Source organism: Nyctereutes procyonoides, unplaced genomic scaffold, assembly GCF_905146905.1.
Source record: "Nyctereutes procyonoides isolate TBG_1078 unplaced genomic scaffold, NYPRO_anot_genome, whole genome shotgun sequence".
NCBI lineage: Eukaryota > Metazoa > Chordata > Mammalia > Carnivora > Canidae > Nyctereutes > Nyctereutes procyonoides.
The window spans coordinates 3,176,474-3,196,327 of record NW_026575036.1 but is presented as its reverse complement, the minus strand read 5'-3'; the positions used below and the strand labels follow the sequence as shown (position 1 = coordinate 3,196,327).

The following is a 19,854-nucleotide window of genomic DNA, read 5'->3' as shown; positions in this document are numbered from 1 at the left end:
TTTATATTTTGGTTTTCACATGCAGTATACTTTTTGAGAGTCATGTCAAAAATATTTTGTATTTGACAGTTAGTATGCAAAGACCACTATCCATATGGTATCAGAGACACCGTATCTATTCTCCAAGAGCCTACAGAAAGTTGATATGAACACATACACATACGCATTAGGTTGAAAATAATTGACAAGGCCATTTATCACGGTTGAATGAAGAAGCACTTAAAGAAGAGAAGTCTTTCAGAGATGGGCTGGATTTGAAGATTGTGACAGAGAGTAGCTAACAGCTTTTAAAATAAAAGGGGGGTTCTAGGTAGGGAAAGGCAAACAATGAGAACTTATATTAGATGTGAAAAGTACATTGCAAGGGCTACAACCAAGAGAAGGGAAAGGATGAGTAGGAATCTTGGAAGATAATTTTATGTAAATAATGAGATAAAAGAGCTGGAATAGAAATAAGAAAATAAGAAGAGCTGGAATAGAGAAAGGAAGATATGACCCCTGTTCTTGAGAAGTACACACTAATGATATAGACTTAAAATAGTTTCTAAAAAAAGGAAAGAAATCTATTAGTAAATGAAGTGTGTGGTCCTTACTTTCCCAGGAGTGGAAAAGGATTACATTAAGTTAAAACCACTCTCCCAAATGCTGGATCCATTCCCTAGTGACCCAAAGGAAAACAGGAAATGATCCATTGTAATTAGTGGTTCCAAGGAGAGACAAGGGTGAAAATTCTTTGAAAGAAGGCTTAATTCAAAGCTAAGACCTTTGTCCTCCATCTTGGAGAGCCACACTTTAAAAAATAGATTGAGCCAGGCTTGAGTGCTTCTCCCCAGTGTAGTTTACTGATGACTACAGTCAACATTAAAATAGAAATGTTGACTGTACGCTTTCCTGTACTCACTACATTCATAGGGCTTCTTTCCCATGTGAACTCTCTGATGCATAATAAACTGTGAACTATCACTAATGGCTTTCCCACAATCATTTCATTTATAAACTTTCTCCCCAGATGGGTTCTCTGACATCATAAAATTCATGCTATCACCAAAGAACCTTCCCATACTTATTACATTCATAGGATTTTTCACCAATGTGAGTTCTCTGTTATATAACAAGATGTGAGTCTCCATTCTGCATTCTTCTGGAGCTTTTTGTTTGTGTGAAGTTGGATGACGTAAAATAAGACATTTACTCTCACTGAATATCTTGCCACACTGCATTCCAAATGCTTTTCTGTGGTAGGAATTTGCTCATAGCCAACAAGTTGAGAGCTCTGTTTGTTTTTGTTTTTTTTAATGAAGATTTTGTTCATTTGAGAGAAACAGAGATAGCAAGAGAGATCACAAGTAGGGAGGAGAGGAGCAGGTTCCCACTGAGCAGGAAGTCTAACATGGGGCTGGATCCCAGGACCTTGAGATCATGACCCCAGCAGAAGGCAGACGCTTAACTGACTGAACCACCCAGGTGCCCCGAATTGAGAGTTCTGATTGAAGTCTTTCCATACTGCCTACATTTATTGTATTCATTCCCCAGTGTGGAGGCTCTAACATCAAATAAGACATTTATTCTGACAGGCCTTACTATGCTCATTATACTTGCAGGGCTTCTCTGCAGTATGGATTCTCTGGTGACCAAAATGCTTTTTATTGGAACAGAGAGCTTGCTCACACTCATTCAACTGTAATGTTTCTCACTAGTGTGACATACTTGGTGTTAGAAAAGGATTTTACTCTGAATGCAGGCCTCCTACACTTATGAAATTTAGGTCTCCCCAGGATGAGTTATTTGAAGGTCAATGAGTAGGGAACTCTGAGTGAAGGTTTTTACGCATAAAGCACATTTATAAGTTTTTTTCCTAATTATGGAATCTCTGATATTGAATAAGTGGGAGTAGTGATGACAGCTCTTCCCATGCTTGCTGCATTCATAGGGCTTCCCTCCTTAGTAGATTCTCAAATGAACCATTAGCTGAGAGGTCTCTCTAAATGTCTTATCATACTCATTGCACTCTTAGAGGTTCTTTTCCAGTATGGATCCTCTGATGCAGGCTCTGATTGAAAATTTGCCACATTTACCACATCTTCAGATGTGATGTGTTTTCCTTCAGACCTCCTTGTTTGGCAGGACTCTAGGATGGACTAAAATGTTCCCAAAGGGAGAGTGTCACCTGGCTGCATCTGCCCTGTTTATTGCTCTATGCACAGGTGCCCAGCATTGTGCCAGGCACAGCTGACCAGAGCAAATGGAGCAAGGGGCAGCTTACTTGGCATACTTTCCAGACTCAGGGAAAGTACTACTGTCTGCAGGTAGGTATAGGAAAGGAGTGTGGTCCCAGCTAGAGTGCTAGGGGTGGTAACTCCTGGGCTGATGACCCTTAGCCTGACCATCTCACATCGGCACCCACAGCAGTCACCATTTAGAACTGATATCCCATATCACCAAGGCCCACAAAAAAACAAGACTGGGGATGCCTGGGTGTTTCAGCAGTTGAGTGTCTGCCTTTGGCTCAGGGCATGATTCCGGGGTCCGGGATCGAGTATTGGGCTCTCTGCATGGAGCCTGCTTCTTCCTCTGCCTGTGTCTGTATTGGGCTCCCTGCATGGAGCCTGCTTCTCCCTCTGCCTGTGTCTCTGGCTTTCTCTCTGTGTCTATCATGAATAAATAAATAATTAAAAATTTAAAAACAAACAAACAGAAAACCAAGACTCATATGGAAATTTAACTAAGAAAATTGTTCTACTCCTTAAACAACAATAAACCAAGAAAGCAGAAACAAAAAATCAACATCTGGATTCAATGATTCATACTGTTCTTTCTACTTTCAGATACCGTGTCTTGAAATGCTGCATTTCCTTGTATTTTCAGCATTAATCAGTGGATATCGCTAATGATTAAGAAGTTACAAATTTTTAAAAAGTAGCAATGATTCAGATTTTCACCCAAATAGACATATCTCAGTTTATGGAATTTGATGCTTTATTTTGTTATTTTAAAAAATATGCTATGTAGCATATTATGAAGGTTTCTAAGGCTCCTGTGAAACAACAAAGTTGTAAAGGTAACAGTGCCAACTTTTTAACAGAAGTTTTTAATTTCATACTAATAATGCTCTGATTTTTCTCCTAATCATTGGATTTGTTTTCTTGATTGTATTATGACTTCAGTCAAGTAAACATTTATTGTTCATGCATGATAATTTAACCTCTTTTCTTCTAAGTCTCACTTATTGATCCTACCTCTATTAGTGCTTTCTACTCTTAAGCTTTTGAGAAGGAGGCTAATCAAGTTAATGGAGATAAAAGGAGAAAGAATAATTCTAAGCTAGAGAAGTGTGACTTGTAGAGGCATAAAAGAGAAAGAAATTGTTTCTGATGGCAGGAAGGTCACTCCAGGCATAAGTAAAATCACAAAATATATGGTACACTGACACATGAGTTTCAGTGAATTTTAAATTAAATAAAACTGAGGTGTTGTAGCTAATAATACCCTAGTGTACTAGGCATGGGTATGCACATAATCTAAATAGCATGAAATTAAAGCCAAGCCTGCATAAGGTCACCAAATCAACCATTTTGAATAAATTGAGAAATCAATTTAGTGAGAAATATCTTTTTAAATTTATTTTTACTGAACTGATAGTTTATTTCTAAATAAACAAATCATGTGATGAGGCCAATGCAATCTCACCCTTACATAGTGCATCAAATGTGGTACATAGTTTGGATTGAATTCAATTACTTTTTTTTTAAATACTTGCAATGACAATTCACAAATCGTTTTTGCCATTTCAAAAACATACAGTGAACTAAACAATACGAAACAAAAATACTCAATTTATCTACTGAATAAACTGACTTACATCACGATCAATACCCTTTATACACAGGGCAGGGTTCAGAGGAAGGTGACAAGTCTTTATACACTGAAAGAATTCTTCTAGTCTGCAAATCTCTTTCTTCAGTACCTCCTGTGTAAAAATCATTTGAAAAGCATTTTAGAAACTGTAAATAACTTGATTTTCTTTCAAGTTATAATTTTCTTCTATTGATTAAATAAACTCTTTAATTCAGGGGTTGCACACTTGGATGCTTTGGGGTCAGGTAGGTGTTGTAGACACATATAAGGAGGCAGCAGGCTAAAGACAATATGGAGTGTTGAGGGAAATGGGGAACTAAAGAGTTCATGCCTTTTCTACAGGATTTTAATTTCAATTAAAAACAAAACCAAAACAAAGAACTATTTTATTTTTTAAAGATTCCTTGTTTATTCATGAGAGACACAGAGAAATAGGCAGAGTTCCGAGAAGCAGGCTCCCCACAGGGAGCCCGATGTGGGACTCAATCTTGGATCCCAGGATCACGCCCTGAGCCAAAGGCAGATGCTCAACTGCTGAGCCACCCAAGCATCCTAACAAGGAACTATTCTGTTCAAACAAACACAATGGGTTGGATTTGACCTGTGGCCCGCCATCTTGCAATACCTGCTTTAAGTAATTATTAACATGATCCATTTCTGAAAATTTCCTGGAATTTTAATTTGTAACTCTCAAGATTCATACTTAATAGTGATTTACATATTAGAAAAAAATTCACATGGATTAAGGGCAATAATGGCCAAAAAATGATAATTGCAGACAATTGATAATAGTAATAGTAACATGTTTGAACAAATGGTTCACTAAATGCCAATGAGTATATTTCTGATACAAAAGGGGGAGGAACAATAATCCAAAATATAAAAAAACTCCTTTTAGCCCATTTTCAAAAACTCTTTAAGTACAATTCTAAAAATGAAGGTATCAGATTACTAATGTTTAATTAACTCCCAAGAGTTTCTTGGCTTTTACTCCTGGGTCATTGGCAAATAATAGAAAATACTGCTCTCAGAATCCAGAAGAGCAAGGTGGAAAAATGAGGCAGATTCCACCATGGCACTCTTTCTGTATGTCCTCCTTTGTCCTATCTACACCTGGATTTCCCTAAGGAATATCATGGAGGGGAATCTCTACTTTCTTTAACTAAAATATCTTCTTTACAGAGTTAGGTTTAATTAGTACTTTTAAAAAAATTAATTTAATTTAATTTTATTATATTTTTAATGAGATGACATGCTTTAATAGTAAACAGCAGAGAAAAACAATCTGTAAAGAAATAACCTCTAGGAATCTGAGGAAAACTAATAGAGGAGACAATTTTAATATATTAAAAGTCTAGCCTTTATCAGAATAAGCAGACATAAATTTATAAGTAGGTTTGCAGAATTATGAATTATCTATTAAAGAGGTTTTTCACAGCTTTTATTTAAATTCCAGTTAATTAACATACAGTGTAATATCAGTTTCAGGTGCACAATATAGTGTTTCGACACTTCCATACTATACTAATTAGTACTTTTTAGAAAAAATAGCTAACAATAACTTGAATTGTGCGAAATTATAAATGCTTCTTCCATCTCTTTATTTTTATTTTCTTATTTTTATGTTAAGAAGTGTTATCACAAAATCAGTCTAGCAAAGTAATTTGAGAGAATAATGTCAAAATCACTTTGGAATTTAATGCAAATGGTCAAAAAAGGCATCAGATTTATTTAACTGTAGTATGCATCTCAAATATGTGTGGAATCTTAAAATGTAAGAAACAAAGACTACTCTCATACACTAATTTTGTAAATTTTATTTTATTTTTTAAAAATTTTTATTTATTTATTCATGAGAGACACAAAGAGAGAGAGAGGCAGAGACACAGGCAGAGGGAGAAGCAGGCTCCATGCAGGGAGCCTGATGTGGGACTCGATCCTGGAACTCCAGGAACCACTCCCTGAGCCAAAGGCAGATGCTCAACTGCTGAGCCACCCAGGCGTCCCAAATTTTATAAATTTTAAACCAGTTTATTTTACTTACTTTCAACTTTTTGTCTGTCACCAGAAAATAATTAGTAAGTCTGCAGTAATAAGAAGAAATTATAGAATTTTTTTTGCATTGCTCATCATGTTCTTTATTTTAAAGTTTTTCTGTCAATTTAGAGTTTATATATGTTTCCCATTTAAGAATAAATCCCATGGTTATGCCTTTTATTTTTTATTTATTCCTATAGAGGTGAAGTGCCAGAGTTTCTGGCATTTCTAAATCAAATGAGTGACTTCCAGCAAGAAAAGTATTGGGGTGGGAAAGAATTCTGGAACATTTTGCCTGTCAATGTTTTTATATTATTGTTGAAAATTCTTTTTGATTTTAGAGAGTGCACGGAGAGAAGCTGTGCCCTTTGAGGACAAAATTCAAGTTTCAGTCATTTTTCTATCCATAACTCCTGCTCTGTAAGTACTTAATGACTGAACAATGTCATTAATACAATGGGTGGATAACCACTGTCACCCTGCATCCAGAATGTTGAACATAAGAGAACCTACTCAATACTCTATGTCAGTGAGGGCAATTAGTGATGCATATAATTAAAAAGAGCAAAAATACTCTAATCAGATCAAGAACATGAAGAGCCAAGTCCATTATTATAATCAGTGATGAAAAAGGCACAATATTTTGACTATCATTCATGGAACTTAGTATAAAAGTTTTACTATCCATACCACCATTGATTTAATTAATTTTATTTGTTATGACAAAAAAGTGTTTAAAATATGATTTTGAGGGGCACCTGGGCGGCTCAGTGGTTGAGCATGAGCATCTGCCTTTGGCTCAGAGTGTGGTCCTGTAGTCCTGGGATTGAATTCTGCATCAGGTTCCTCATGGGGAGCCTGCTTCTCCCTCTGCCTATGTCTCTGCCTCTCTCTGTGTGTCTCTCATGAATAAATAAATGCAATTTTTAAAAAATAAATAAATAAAATGTGATTTCGATTAGTGCAGTGTTAGAAAAATCTAGACCTAGATTTTATACCCTGGACAAAGGTGCCCTAAAAAGTCCCCTTTGGACTTCTACTATCCTGAATTGTGCTGCCATTTTGAGGAAATTACTTCATCTGGTCTTTTTAGCTAAACTGCCTTTAAGTTGATTTCTTTTTGTCAGGTACCCTCCTTATGCTGCAAGGCTACTTAAATCAAAAAACCATATTGGAGTGCCTGGGTGGCTCAGTCAATTAAGCATCCAAGTCTTGGTATTGGCTCAGGTTATGATTTCAGGGTTGTGAGAGTGAGCCCTGCACTGGGCTCTGCACTCAGTGCAGACTCTGCTGGAGATTCTCTCTCTCCCCTTCTCATTCCTCTCATCATTCACTCATGCTTTCTTTCTCTCTCTCTCAAACAAATAAAACCTTTAAAAAAAACATGTTCTCTTAGTAGACATTATCATTAACTTTGAGACTGTAAATTGAAAAAAATTTTGATTAAAGTAATAATTTGGGTGTCTTATACTAAGTATAGGCAAGGAATTTGCTTTCTAAGCTATGAAATTAAAACTTAATTGAACAAAAGATTAAAGAAAACACTACAGGAAGATTAATTTTTCAACGAACCTGTCTTTGAGGGTCACTGGCAGACTTGACTTTTTCCCCGATGTCTCCCAGAATTTTAATAAGTTTCTTCTCCTTGGAAAACTCATCACTCAAGGCTTTTCCTGAACAGAATTGAAGAGCTGCCAACAGCTTCTGATACCAGCTTTTAAAGTAAGTTTCATTCTGTGCATCCTTTAGCAGCCTGAAGGGAAGAAGAGAACAAGAATTCTTGTATCTATAGCTGATTTTTTAACCACCTCCAGCAGGAACAATCAGTGCATTTCAGATTAATCTGTATTTGGTGGCTTTGGGCAGTTTAACAGCCTTGAATCAGGGAAAATGTTGTTTCTTCGTTGGCAGTCATCAAATTCCATCTGATAGCTAATGAGATTCCTAGAGTGAAGAATCAATAAGAGACCTGCCTTTTCTCATTTCAATTCACAATACACTTTTTTCTTTTTTCAGGTTCTTAATTCTATCTATAACAAATACTTAACATATTTTGACTTCTTATTAAAATAAGGACAAAGAATTTTAGAAATAGTATTTATAAATGACCACATTATATTGGAAGTCAGCCATCAACCCTACCTTTTTCTACTTTTCTTCAAAAGGCTCCCACACTGTCACATACTACATATTTCTCTTTCTTCCAGTAACTTCCTTTGATTACTTGGAGGTAGACGTTGTAAAGGCAAGAGAATGGTTTTGTTTTCAGACATTTCTGGATTCAAATCTCAGCCCTACAACTTATAAGTAATTTAGGCAAGTTCTTTAACTAGGCTGAGATTTTATTTATCTATAAAATAAAGTAATAAACTGACTCTGTAGAGCTGTATAGAACACAGATTGAGCTGATGCATTTGAAAGGCCTTAGCACCATGTACCTACTAGTCAACCAACATTAATTAGTCCCTCTGTATTTTGCGGCCTCCCCCAGCCAACTTCTGTCACTGCCTGGCTGTCTGCTCATGTAATGAACAGGGGAAGCATAGCACACAAAGAAATGAGAATACTCTGCTAGATAATGGAGCAGTAACAAATATTTTTTTACTGCTTGTCATGTGACAACTTCTATTGCCTTGAAACTAATTCCAATATGCTCAAACGTTTTCTATTATGTCCCAAACCACTGAAAAAGAATTTAAAAAACTAATTCTTTTGAATGTTAGCCTCTCTTTGATTGGTTCTTTTAATCTTAACTGGTCTCCAGTCTTGTCCTTCTCTGTAAAATTGCCATTCAAGAAACTAGGAGAAAGTTATTGTGAAAACGAAATACTAGAAAAAAAGATTAGATTAAATGCAAAGCAGTTGAAAAATATATAGATGAATTTCATTCTGAATTCTTAATTTTGCACCTCTGTCTAATATGTATTATGGTACAGAGACTATAACCCATTATATCATTTGTTCTATGCTCTTTGTTTCTACATATTTAAAAAAATTAAGTTAAAAAAGTTAAAAAATTTGAGACTTTTTTTTTAGGTGAGGGCTTGCTCTCTTGTCATTGTTATGAAGCCAACTTAAATTCTAGCACCTCTTTTGCTTTTAAGTTGAATAACAGTTCTTACCTACCTCTGGAAAGCACTAAAAAAAAAAAACCCTCAAAGGGTTAAAGATGTATTGATGAAAAAATATAATCCATTGACACCTGCTTATTTTCAATGTAAGAAAAATAGTAGATAATAATGAAATTTTTTATATGTACCTCTATGGTGATATTTTGAAATATCAGATGTAATAAGTGAAATCTGTCATTATTTGGAAGCTCTGAGAAAATGAATGTTGTGTGAGTATGAACTGGAAGGTCGCAAATGCAGGCATTCACATGTAAAACTTTAAGACATTTAATATAAAATTGTATATCTCTCAGATTCTCTCAGTATTTTGAGGACTTTGGTAATATACCATTTGATAGTGTACTGGGGTTTCAGTGAGATAGATACTTGATGTGTAGTGTATTTCTATATCTCTATTGATGTTTGCCAGCATTTTCATACACTTTAAATATTGAGTCACTTATTTCAAAAATATCTTTAACCAGTTCTTGTACATAAATATAATTCTATAACCTCCTGATTGCTATATGCATGATAAAAGGAAAAGTTATTTTGTATAGATGAAGTCAACTTTTTACTAAAATAATTTTTTAAAAGATCCATTTAGATATTGTAGGGCTCATGGGAACTGTCTGAATTATATTATTTGTATTCATACTACTCTTAATTTTTTTGTTAGAAATGTATTTGATTTTTTTAAGGAGAAAAAACTCAAATTTTATTCCTTGCTCAAAATAAAACAGAGCAGGGAAGATTTGCAGAAAGAATATGACTGTGTTTTAAAAAAAATTATAAAAGCAAAGAATGAAAATTCAGTGTATTCCACTGTCATTATTTTCCTTGCAGAATATGCCTCATTCCAACCCTGCATCCCCGCTAAGATCATATGTTCTCCTGGTGAGATCTGGTTCAAGCTCAACAGTTTTTTGCCTAATGAAGAGTTTGTCTTTACACATTGCAAAACTGAAATCATGGAGTGGTAGAGTGTAGGAGATGACCATGAGAGGTCAAATAACCATCCCTGTGTCCTTAGATATAGTTAAGAAAAATTAACGTGTCCTTCATTTTAAACAACTGCAGAGAAAGTTGGACTATACAGCTTGAGGTAGAGGGTTGGACAGTTCTGCATCAATGACTTCTACATAAGAAAGCAGTAAGCCCCTCATTGAATATTTTGTATCCATTGCCTCTATTTTAAGATTAGCAAAGAGCTGGCCACTCTCTGGAACATTACAGAAACCTTTTTCTTTTCTTTTCTTTTCTTTCTTTCTTTTTTTTTTTTAAAGACTTTATTTATTTATTCATGAGCGACACAGAGAAAGAGGCAGAGATAGGCAGAGGGAGAAGCAGGCTCCTTGCAGGAAGCCTGATGCGGAACTCCTTCCCGGAACTCCAGGATCACGCCCTGATCCGAAGGCAGACGCTCAGCCACTGAGCCACCCAGGCGTCCCAGCAGAAACCTTTTTCAAAAAAACACTGTCACCTAAGAGCAGCAGTATTGTTTATGCCAATTTTTGTTTTAATTTTTAAAGTCAAGGGACTGACAAATTTAGTTGTGAAAGACCAGACTTTTAAGGTGCATACAATGTGACTGCATATAAACTATGAGGTAAATCTTAAAATGCCAGAGACTTGTTTATCCTAATATCTGAGATCCAGGGATGTAATTCAATTTGATATGATTTTGTACACATCTTATGGACTGTAAGTAATGACAACGTTAAAATGAGGATAAATGCATAAAGTCTAGCTGATTAAAGGTTTTGACAGTGTTAAGGATGAGAGGCAGAAGCAAGAATGAGGAGGAAACCCAGGTAATAGCATGCTTGTAAGATGTTATGAAGGTATTTGACTAATTAAGGGGATCGTGGAAGACTCAGAGAAACTAGCTGTTTTTTAAGATAGAAACCCCAGCTAGCATGATAGGGAGATTTTCCTTGGATATTGAGCTTGTCTCTATTTCTCCATGCACGTGGCTGCTTCTAATTCTACAGGGAGTAACTTGCTTGAGCCACAGGAGACATAGTTCTCACTTCTCAGGCTACCATTAGGACAGAATAGAATCATCACACCATCTCTGCCCTCCTCGCCTCCTAATTCTCTTCAGTGAAGATCTAATTGTAGTTCTAATAGCAGGGCACTCCCCATCTTAGGAGCTGTCTTAAATTTTGACCCACTTGAGTTATATCCTGTGAGTGAAATGGGGAAACAACATCTTAGAGCAGAAGAGAACTGAGTTACACAATGAAGATGAGTGACTTCAGGTCAGTCCAGAACCTCCTCTTCCCATTTCCTCCCATGTTGGCTGAGCAAGCAAGACAAGGTGTGTGGCTCAGGAGACCAGTTTCTAGTGAGCACAGGAAGATTCTAGAATGTCACTTCTTCAAGTGTATTTACAACTCTAGGATATATAGACTGATATTCAATACTTGATATAAAATTATTAATTTTAAGATTTTAATAGTGTGATTAAAAAGTAAAAAGAATTTGGGATGCCTGGGTGGCTCAGTTGGTTAAGTGTCTGACTCTTGATCTCAGCCCAGGTCTCGATCTCATGGTTGTGGGCTCCATGCTGAGCCTGGGGCCTGCTTAAAAAAAAAAAAAAAAAAAAAAAAAAAAAAAAAAAAAAGAGAGAGAGAGAAGAAGAAGAAAAAGAAAAAGCATGTATCTTTTTAGACTTTACAACTTTATTTCACTTCTTAGTGTTTCTTTAGATATTTATTTAATATTTTCCCAGACTGAGGAACTTGTTACATTTTTTTTAAGAGAGACAGAGAAAGAGCACATCACAGGGGTGGGGTGGGGTGGGGAGAAGGGGCAGAGAGGGAGAGGGAGATAGAGAATCTTAAGCAGGCTCCACGCTCAGCACAGAGCCTTTGTATATTTGATCTCATGACCTGAGACTGATGAAATCAAGAGTCAGATGCTTAACCAACTGAGCCACCCAGGAGCCCCAGGAACTTGACACATTTTATAGTCCTTGCAAAGATAATAATTTCCTAGGACTACTTTATTCTTAGAATACTAATTTGCTTTTTTCAAAATGTAACACTAAACTTAGGTTGGATTTTGCATGCAAGGAGCTTTATATTGGCCACATCTGCAGAAATGTAATTTCCAATCACTAGCTATTTTGCAAAATCTGTCAATACACTATTTTGTAACAATTCTTAAATCTAAAACTATTAAAAGGAAATAAATTCAGAAAGTAATGACATTCATACTCTAGAGATTATATATATTTTTAGAACACTTAAATATATGAGAGGAGGCCCATAAAGTATGTAGCTGAATAACTGCATCACCATAATATAATTTATATATCTAATATTTATTACCACCTCGAAAGTGTTCTCTTTGAAATGTACATTCAGCCTAATGATATCCCCACTGTGCTGACTCTCTGTGGTAGATCCGATTATTGTTTCCAACTCTATGTTTTCTCTGAAGCATAGGTTTCTCTGAACCTCTGAAGGAGGTTATACATAATCGAGAGTCTTTGTTCTATGACTTCCAGTGCCTTCCCATAGTCAGAGTCTATTTCTCTACCCAGTGTCAGGGTTGGTCATATGACTCGTTTTGGCCAATAGGATGTGACTGATGTATGTCCTTGTGCACGCAGATATTTTAAATGTGCTATTATGGATTGGTTTGGCAGCTTGTACTTCTGCTTTCTGCCATGAAAACAGTATGTGCCCACTGGGGGCTGTTCCTCCAGTTGCAGAGTAACAGGACATTGTAAAGCAGAGCTAAGCATTGCTGTGAGGAGTCCAGTGGAGCCCAGCAGAACTAGAGCAGGTCTGCAGCTTATATATTGAACGAGTGAGAAATTTGTGTTGTAAGCCACTGAAACTTTGGGGCTATTTGTTGCTATAGTAAAAACTAATGAATATGCCAGTTTTCATATTCTTTCTTTTCCCATTTTGTTTTTATTTATTTATTTGTATTGCCTTTAGAATATGCAGCATGATTTTTAAACATCCACCGTGTTAACCCTGAGGATATTTGGGGGCATATCTAATTGCTGAAAATAAACAAAATTCATCTGTAGCCAAGTCTGGTGAATTAGATGAGTGATCAATTTGAGCATACTACTTCAGATTTAAAAAAAAAACTATAAAAGTAATAAAAATAGTTTTTTTATGGATCATAACTAAAGCCCCAAAAGGATTTTAAAAATGATTTGAACAGGCTCGTTTGGGCATGTATATTCTGTTATACTGCTGGCATTTTGTTGTTTTATTGCTGCTAACATACTTTTTGACCCATTTAAAAGTGTGAATAGGCCCATGTACCATCTGTTGCTTTGTCTAGCCAAGTGTTTGAGTATCTTGTAGGAGATTCTTTCTGAGGAAAATTGTTGTACTAATGAGTGCAATAGGGCAATGGCAAGATTTTGTTTTTAGGATGTACATAACACAGAACTAGACAAAGGACCTGATGGCTTCAGGCAGTGAGGAAGGCAGTACATGTAGCTGCTCTGGTAAACTAAGAGCTCTGCTTTAATCCTAACATCTGGCAGGCTGGAATGGCTGAATAGGCAAGGGACCAATGGCTTTGGACAGGGAAGTACCCATATCAGTATGTTTAAGAGTCATGGGTCATTGGTCTAGTGAGGAACAGACTAGTTCCACTATGCCCAGTTCTCTCCGCAAAGTCCAGAGAGGAAAGCCCAAAGAGACAGTTATTTAGCTGTGTGCCAGAATTGGAAACTGTTGCCTCATTCCCAGGTTAGATTTCTGTTCTGAAAGAGGGTTTGTTGATTTCCCCTGTTCTTATGTGAACAGGAAGAAAATACTAGGGCAGGATGGAGAGAAAAGATAGGAAAGGAACAGCCCATACTCTTGCACCTCAACTGTTTGGCAAAGCAAGGATGTACAAGTTTTTCAAGGTTCAAATAAATACCTGAAGATAATTATATATGATCTACTCCTTGTGTAGAAAGGGATTGATCCAAGGCCAGATCTAATGGGAAGCTCCTGTAAGACTGCCCAAAGAATTCACCCATATGAGGTAGCCAGTTTTCACAGTGAAACAACACAGGGCCTTGATGGAAGATCAGAGACCTCAGACAGAGGACTGCAATTATTTGTTCAAGTGTGAAGGTCACATTTCTTTCTTTTTCCTCTATCCTCCCAAGTCAGGAGAAATAAAAACCAGAAAAGAGAGAGGAGTGAAATATCAGATCATATTCTCTACCCACTGCAAGCTCCCAAACTAAAACTTGGCTGTACTAGAAAATAGGGAGGAGGTGTTTGTCAAATTGGAGAAGAAAATGAAGTTTTAAAATGGACAAAACTAGTAGGAGTTTTTGATCTACAAGTGAGCAGGAAACTGTAGACTCTACCCTTGTTTTAGTTAGGGAATATGAAAGAGCAAAGGTAGTATTTTAAGAATAATAAAAACTTTCATTGGAGACTACCAATATCAGCCAGTTTAGAAAAAACTAGGTGAAAAAAAAAAAGAAAAAACTAGGTGAGTTCATTAAAAATCTGTCAGCATAAGAAGACAGCTTCAGGAAATGCACTGATCGCACTGCATGAGAGAAAAAGCCTCCAAATGTAGAATAAGAATTGAAGGGATTTTATCTCATAACTCTTAAGAGGGTTGGCTGAGATTTTTCTTTTCTTTATTCCCTTGCCACTTCTATAAAAACAGTGCCCATTTTGACTTTGTGGGCAATTATTGCTACACACAGAATTCTTTTCAAGAAGTCGAACTTGTTTTTTTAGCAATAGGTTATTAATTCTGCATATATATGGATACATAGGTACGCATTTACTATTATAATTGATAGTTCATCATCATAGCTAAATAAAATCTTTAACAGATATGACCAGTCACATGTTTAATCGTAAACTTAAATGGTATTTTTTTCTGAAGGAAAATTAGCCATTGATGGTATCCAGTTAATGTAAACATTTGTCATCAGTATTACTGTTGTATAGCCATGATGTCCTCTCAGTCTCAGCTGGAAACTATGAAGGGAAAAAAAGAAACAACAACAACAAAAAAAACTTCCCACAAACCAAAACTATGCTGAGCATTCCCCTGAAGAGATTCCTGAATCTATAATAAGGAATTAGAGCCCTTTCCACTCATCTTGTTGATCTACTCACATGTATTCATTCATGTTTACATGTTAAAAATACTGAATAATGTGATTTAAAAGCAGCAACTCTGTCCTCCCGATTTCAAAATACACTTGCTGCTTTTAAGATATTTTATTCAAATCACTCTTCTAAATCAAGCACCAAGCTGTGAATAACTCTTAGTGATCCTTCTCAGTCCCCACCATTATACTCCATATGTGCTTTTTTTTATTCTAAAACAAAACAAAATAGGTGAACACCCTTTGGAAGAAAGAGCTATCTGTGTGACCCTCCTGAAATGCATTTCTTTTTTTTTTCACATTCTGTTTTCTGCTTTCCCAGATCCCTAGGAATTTTTGTGCTCCTGCTGCTCTTTGCTGAAACCCCCACCTAGCTCTGCTGTTTCCTCTTGTTCTGTTGTCCTGGACTCCCAAATAGTCCTTGTCCTTCTTAGCCTAATCAAACACATTACCTCTCACTGTACATTACTCATACACTCAGAGAATAATACTACTTGAGCATGGGGCTGAACAACGTTTCCAGATAACATCTTCCACCCCTCACATTTATTAGGTGAGAAAACTGAAAGATTAAAGGACTTGCCTAAGGTCTTATGACTAAGAACCAGAGTTCCCAAACCACTGCTCCAGGCTCTTTCCAAAGAATCACATTCTGTGTCTGTTATGGACTGAGTGTTTGTGTCTCCTCCACCCCCACATTTATATGTTGAGGCCCTAACACCCAATGTGATGATATTTGGAAGTGGGGCCTTTGGAGGGTAATTAGGTTTAGATGAAGTCCCGAGAGCAGGGCCCACTTATGGCATTAATGCTGTTAAAAGAAAAAAAAAAAAGAGAGACTGGAGCTCTCTGCTTTTTCTGCCACGTGAGGACACAGTGAGAAGGATCCAGCATCCATCTACAAGCCGGGAAGCAGGCCCTCCTGGGAAAATGGAATTGGCTGTAGCACCTTGCTCTTGGATTTCCCAGCCTCGAGAACGGTGATAAATAAATTCCTGTTGTTTAAGGCACATAATCTATGTTACTTTTCTTTATTGCAACTTGAGCTAACATAGTGTCCTAACAACTATCAAAACATGATTTGGGAGACATTTTTCTGCCTGTATTGCCTCTTGCAAGAAACTTAAATACTCTGGCCCTTCACTTTCCTAGTGTGTACAAGTTGGCATTGATGAGGTTCAGCAAGCTACCTTCCAGCTGTAGGGTTCTATAATTTTAATTCTTGATGAATTTACCAAGCATTTACTTTGTGCCAGGCATTTCCCAAGCATTCTACATAGCTGTGTTAGGTAATCTTCTATTTGCTCCAGGTAATGACTCCTTCCATCTTACAGACAAGGATATTATGGTTTATAGAGGTCAAGTAACTTGCACAGTCACCCAATCAGGGATCAGGGATTCAAATTCAAGTTTACCTGACTCCAAAGCCTTGGTCATCACCATCATGCTATATTTGAATCCCTGACACTGGTACCAGCTAATGACTTAGCCTGAAACAAATACACAATCCAGGAATCCTTTCTTGCAACTTTCCTACTGTGGTTGTCTTTAATCTCTTTCTCTGGCTTCCTGTTTTCTTACCCTCAGAAGTCTCATGCTCTCCAGACTGCCTTCCTTCTTTTCAAAGTACCTCACTTCATTACTTCCTGCTATCTATAAACTTGCTTCCCAATCACCAAAATGTCTAATAATATTTTCCTTGCTATTTTTAACTTTTTCCTTGAACTTTTGAAGAAAAGCGTGTTAACCGAAGTATACTTTTGTGTGAGAAATTTATAAGCAGGAACGCTTTTCTTTCCCTGGCCTAGCCTACCAAAAGAACAGAAGATGGGGACTCGGCTTTATGTGTGGACAATGCCAAATCATTAACCTGACCCCTTCTTCTCCATCCTTCCTCATTTTCGAAAGTAAGACCAACACCACCGTTTCTAAGGATCTGGCCTCCTGTGGTTTACTTAGACTAATGATAGTTCTGGGTGGGGCTGAGAGAGTAGAGGGAAAAGATGCTAAATTGAAAGTAACACCCTGACTGCATTTGGGGATCTAAGAAACCAGATGAACCACGCATACACAACAGATGTGCCTTGAGCTACCCACCTTAATTGGGCTTGTGGTTCAAAATGATTTCAAGTTGTGGCAAAAGAGAAGTGGGGAGTCACTAACATCAGCACATGTGCTGTAATAAAGTAAATTCTGCTTGACATATAATTAATGCTGTAATCCATGCTCCTGGAATTTTAAATTAGTCTGATAGATGTCTACATTTTCATTTTCCATTACTTACTCTTTGAAAATATGGTTCTGAACCGAGTTCCTAACTCAGCTTTTTTTCTCTCTTTTTTTCCTGAATACATGTATAGTCGCTTTAAAGGCAGTATAAGCATCTTTTTCATAAAGTTTCCTTAACAAATTTCTTTTAACAGCAAGGCAATTCCTTTGCTATATGAATGTTTCATAAGAATAGCAACCTAATAATAAAGATCCTCTTTACCCCTCAGCCTTTTGTTCTTGCATAGCACTCTGGTGAAGGCTGGATAATCATCATATTGTGCACTGAACAATTCATGTGTTTGAACACAGCCAGAGGGGCAGGTTTATAGGTGTAAGGCAAAGCTAGCTTTGAAATACCTAGTTTCCCTGGAACCTCAGTTTTAAATCACAGCTGGGGTGGCTGCTTCACCCTTCCTCCCTGAGTTACAAATAGCGTGGTTTATTCTGTGAGGATATTAAAGGTTCCCTGGGATGTTATCCATAAGACTCAGAGCTGTGTTTGAGGTCCTGAGAAAATTTCTGGGACATTCTTGCTCACTGTCATGAAATTGCATGTCCCCTGAGGTTGGCTAGCACCATTTAATCGCATTCCTTTTGGAAATTCAATAAAGACTTACCGGTGTTCTATAAGGCCTCCACAATTGACCTGGCTAATTCTCTTTTGATTTATGTGATGGTATTGTCGTTGTTCTTGTGCAGATTGAACTGGCCAGTCAGGGATAATTGTCCTGTCCACTAAATCATATGCATGAAAAAAGCGCTCTTTAGATCACTGCCCAAAAAACTTAGCAGCTCACTGCCTACCTCAGTCTCTCCATTTGTAAAAGGATGATGGTATTGTCTGTCCTGTCATCAAATCTATGTTTCTGTTATGGTCAGAATTTTGTCTCCAAAAATTCAAATGTTAAAACCCTAACTTCCAGTATAACTATTTGAATAGAGGCCTTCAAGGAGGTAATTAAGATTAAATGAGTTTATAAGGGTGGGAACCTAATCCAACCAATCCTGTGTCCCTAGAAGAAGAGGATGAGAGACCAAAAGAGCATGTACACAGAGAAAAAAGGTCATGGGAGGACCCAGCAAGAAGACAGCTGTCCACAAGACAAGAAGAAAGGTCTCAACAGGAACCACTCCTCCTGACACCTTGATTTAAAACTTCTAGAGAAATTTTCTTCTTCTAAAGAACTGTGAGAAAATAGATATTTATTGTTTTGGCCACCCAGTTCAAGGTATTCTGTTGTGGCAATCTTAGCTGACTGATGTAGTTTCCAGCCTAGGACTCCTTTTTTTGTGATCCAGACCTGCATGTTCAACTGTCTATAAGATATCACTTAAATTCTCCTGAGGTATTTCAACCTTAACATGACTAATTTCATTATAATTTCCCCCCAATACCTTCTTTTTCACCTGAATTACCTCCATGAATAGAATCACTGTCTTCCATCACTCTAACTAAAAATGAAGCAGTTGTCCGTGATTCTCTTACCATTAGCTGCATCAAATTTGTTACCATGTCTTAATACATTCACCATCTAAATAGCTCTCAGATCTAATTTCTTCTCTCTGCTCCCACTGACAGAATTTAATTGAGATTTGATTTCTTGAAGGAATCTTCTGGTACTTGATTTTTCTACCATCTGCATTTAAATTTTTTTCCCTCCCTCAAATTAGTCCCCTTTACTTAGTCAAGTGAAGTCCTGTTCTTGTGATTATGATCCAGATAGCTTTCAGGATAAAATATGAAGTACTAGTGTAATTTAAAGGGCACTCAAGATTTAGTGTCTTTGCATCCTGAAGCACTGTTTATGTGCTCACATTTCAAACATAAAGTCCTACTTATAATAACTGGAATCTTCTCTGCTTTCCCAGGCTACAATACTTTTACATCATCCCGTCCTCTGGGTCTGAAATTATAGTTCAATATGCTAACACCTGTTTATCCCTTAATGTTCAACTTAATTTACACCTTTCCCAAAAAGACTTTCCTGGGCAGGGGTGCAGCATTCCCCGTGTAAAGGTGAAGTACTTCCCTGTATCCATTATTCTTTTAACACTTGTTTTATTGTGTTTTTTTTTTAGAATTGTGCTTTAATTGCTTTGTTTTGGTTTAATCTCTTCCCTATTTGACTTTAAATTCCTTAAGGGCAGTTCTATGACTCTATGCTTTTTGTGGCCTAAGAGTAGCCAGTCAATTTTGCTGGATAAATGAATTGACTACAATTAAATCTGGTTTTCCTGAAATTGGTTGCTTCTATTTCTTGATTAAAATTTTAGGGTATGAACCCTAAATTTAATATGATCCTATTAAATTATATTTTCACATGCTATTTCCTTTACTGTCCAAAAATGTAATACTATACATGTATATGCAGATATTTAAAATATTTTTATTAATTACCTATTTTAAAATTTTGAAACCTTCCAAATACTACTAGAGATGCTCCATCATATTGTGATTTCAGGACTCAG

The 19,854-nt window shown here is 36.7% G+C and overlaps 1 protein-coding gene across 8 annotated transcripts in view; it reads right to left on the bottom strand.

Moving 5' to 3' along the window:
- The window catches only part of PIK3C2G (phosphatidylinositol-4-phosphate 3-kinase catalytic subunit type 2 gamma), a 355,918-nt gene that overhangs the window by 124,207 nt on the left and 211,857 nt on the right, over nt 1–19,854 (bottom strand). For all 8 annotated transcript variants that reach the window (XR_008663575.1, XM_055318866.1, XM_055318867.1 and 5 more), the window contains 2 exons: nt 7,465–7,645; nt 3,860–3,967 (listed from right to left, as the gene is read on the bottom strand). Coding sequence is in view for 7 of the 8 variants with exons in the window: in XM_055318866.1 (XP_055174841.1) it covers nt 3,860–3,967; nt 7,465–7,645 (289 nt within the window). In the remaining variant the exon portion in view is untranslated. The remainder of the gene's footprint in view (nt 1–3,859; nt 3,968–7,464; nt 7,646–19,854) is intronic.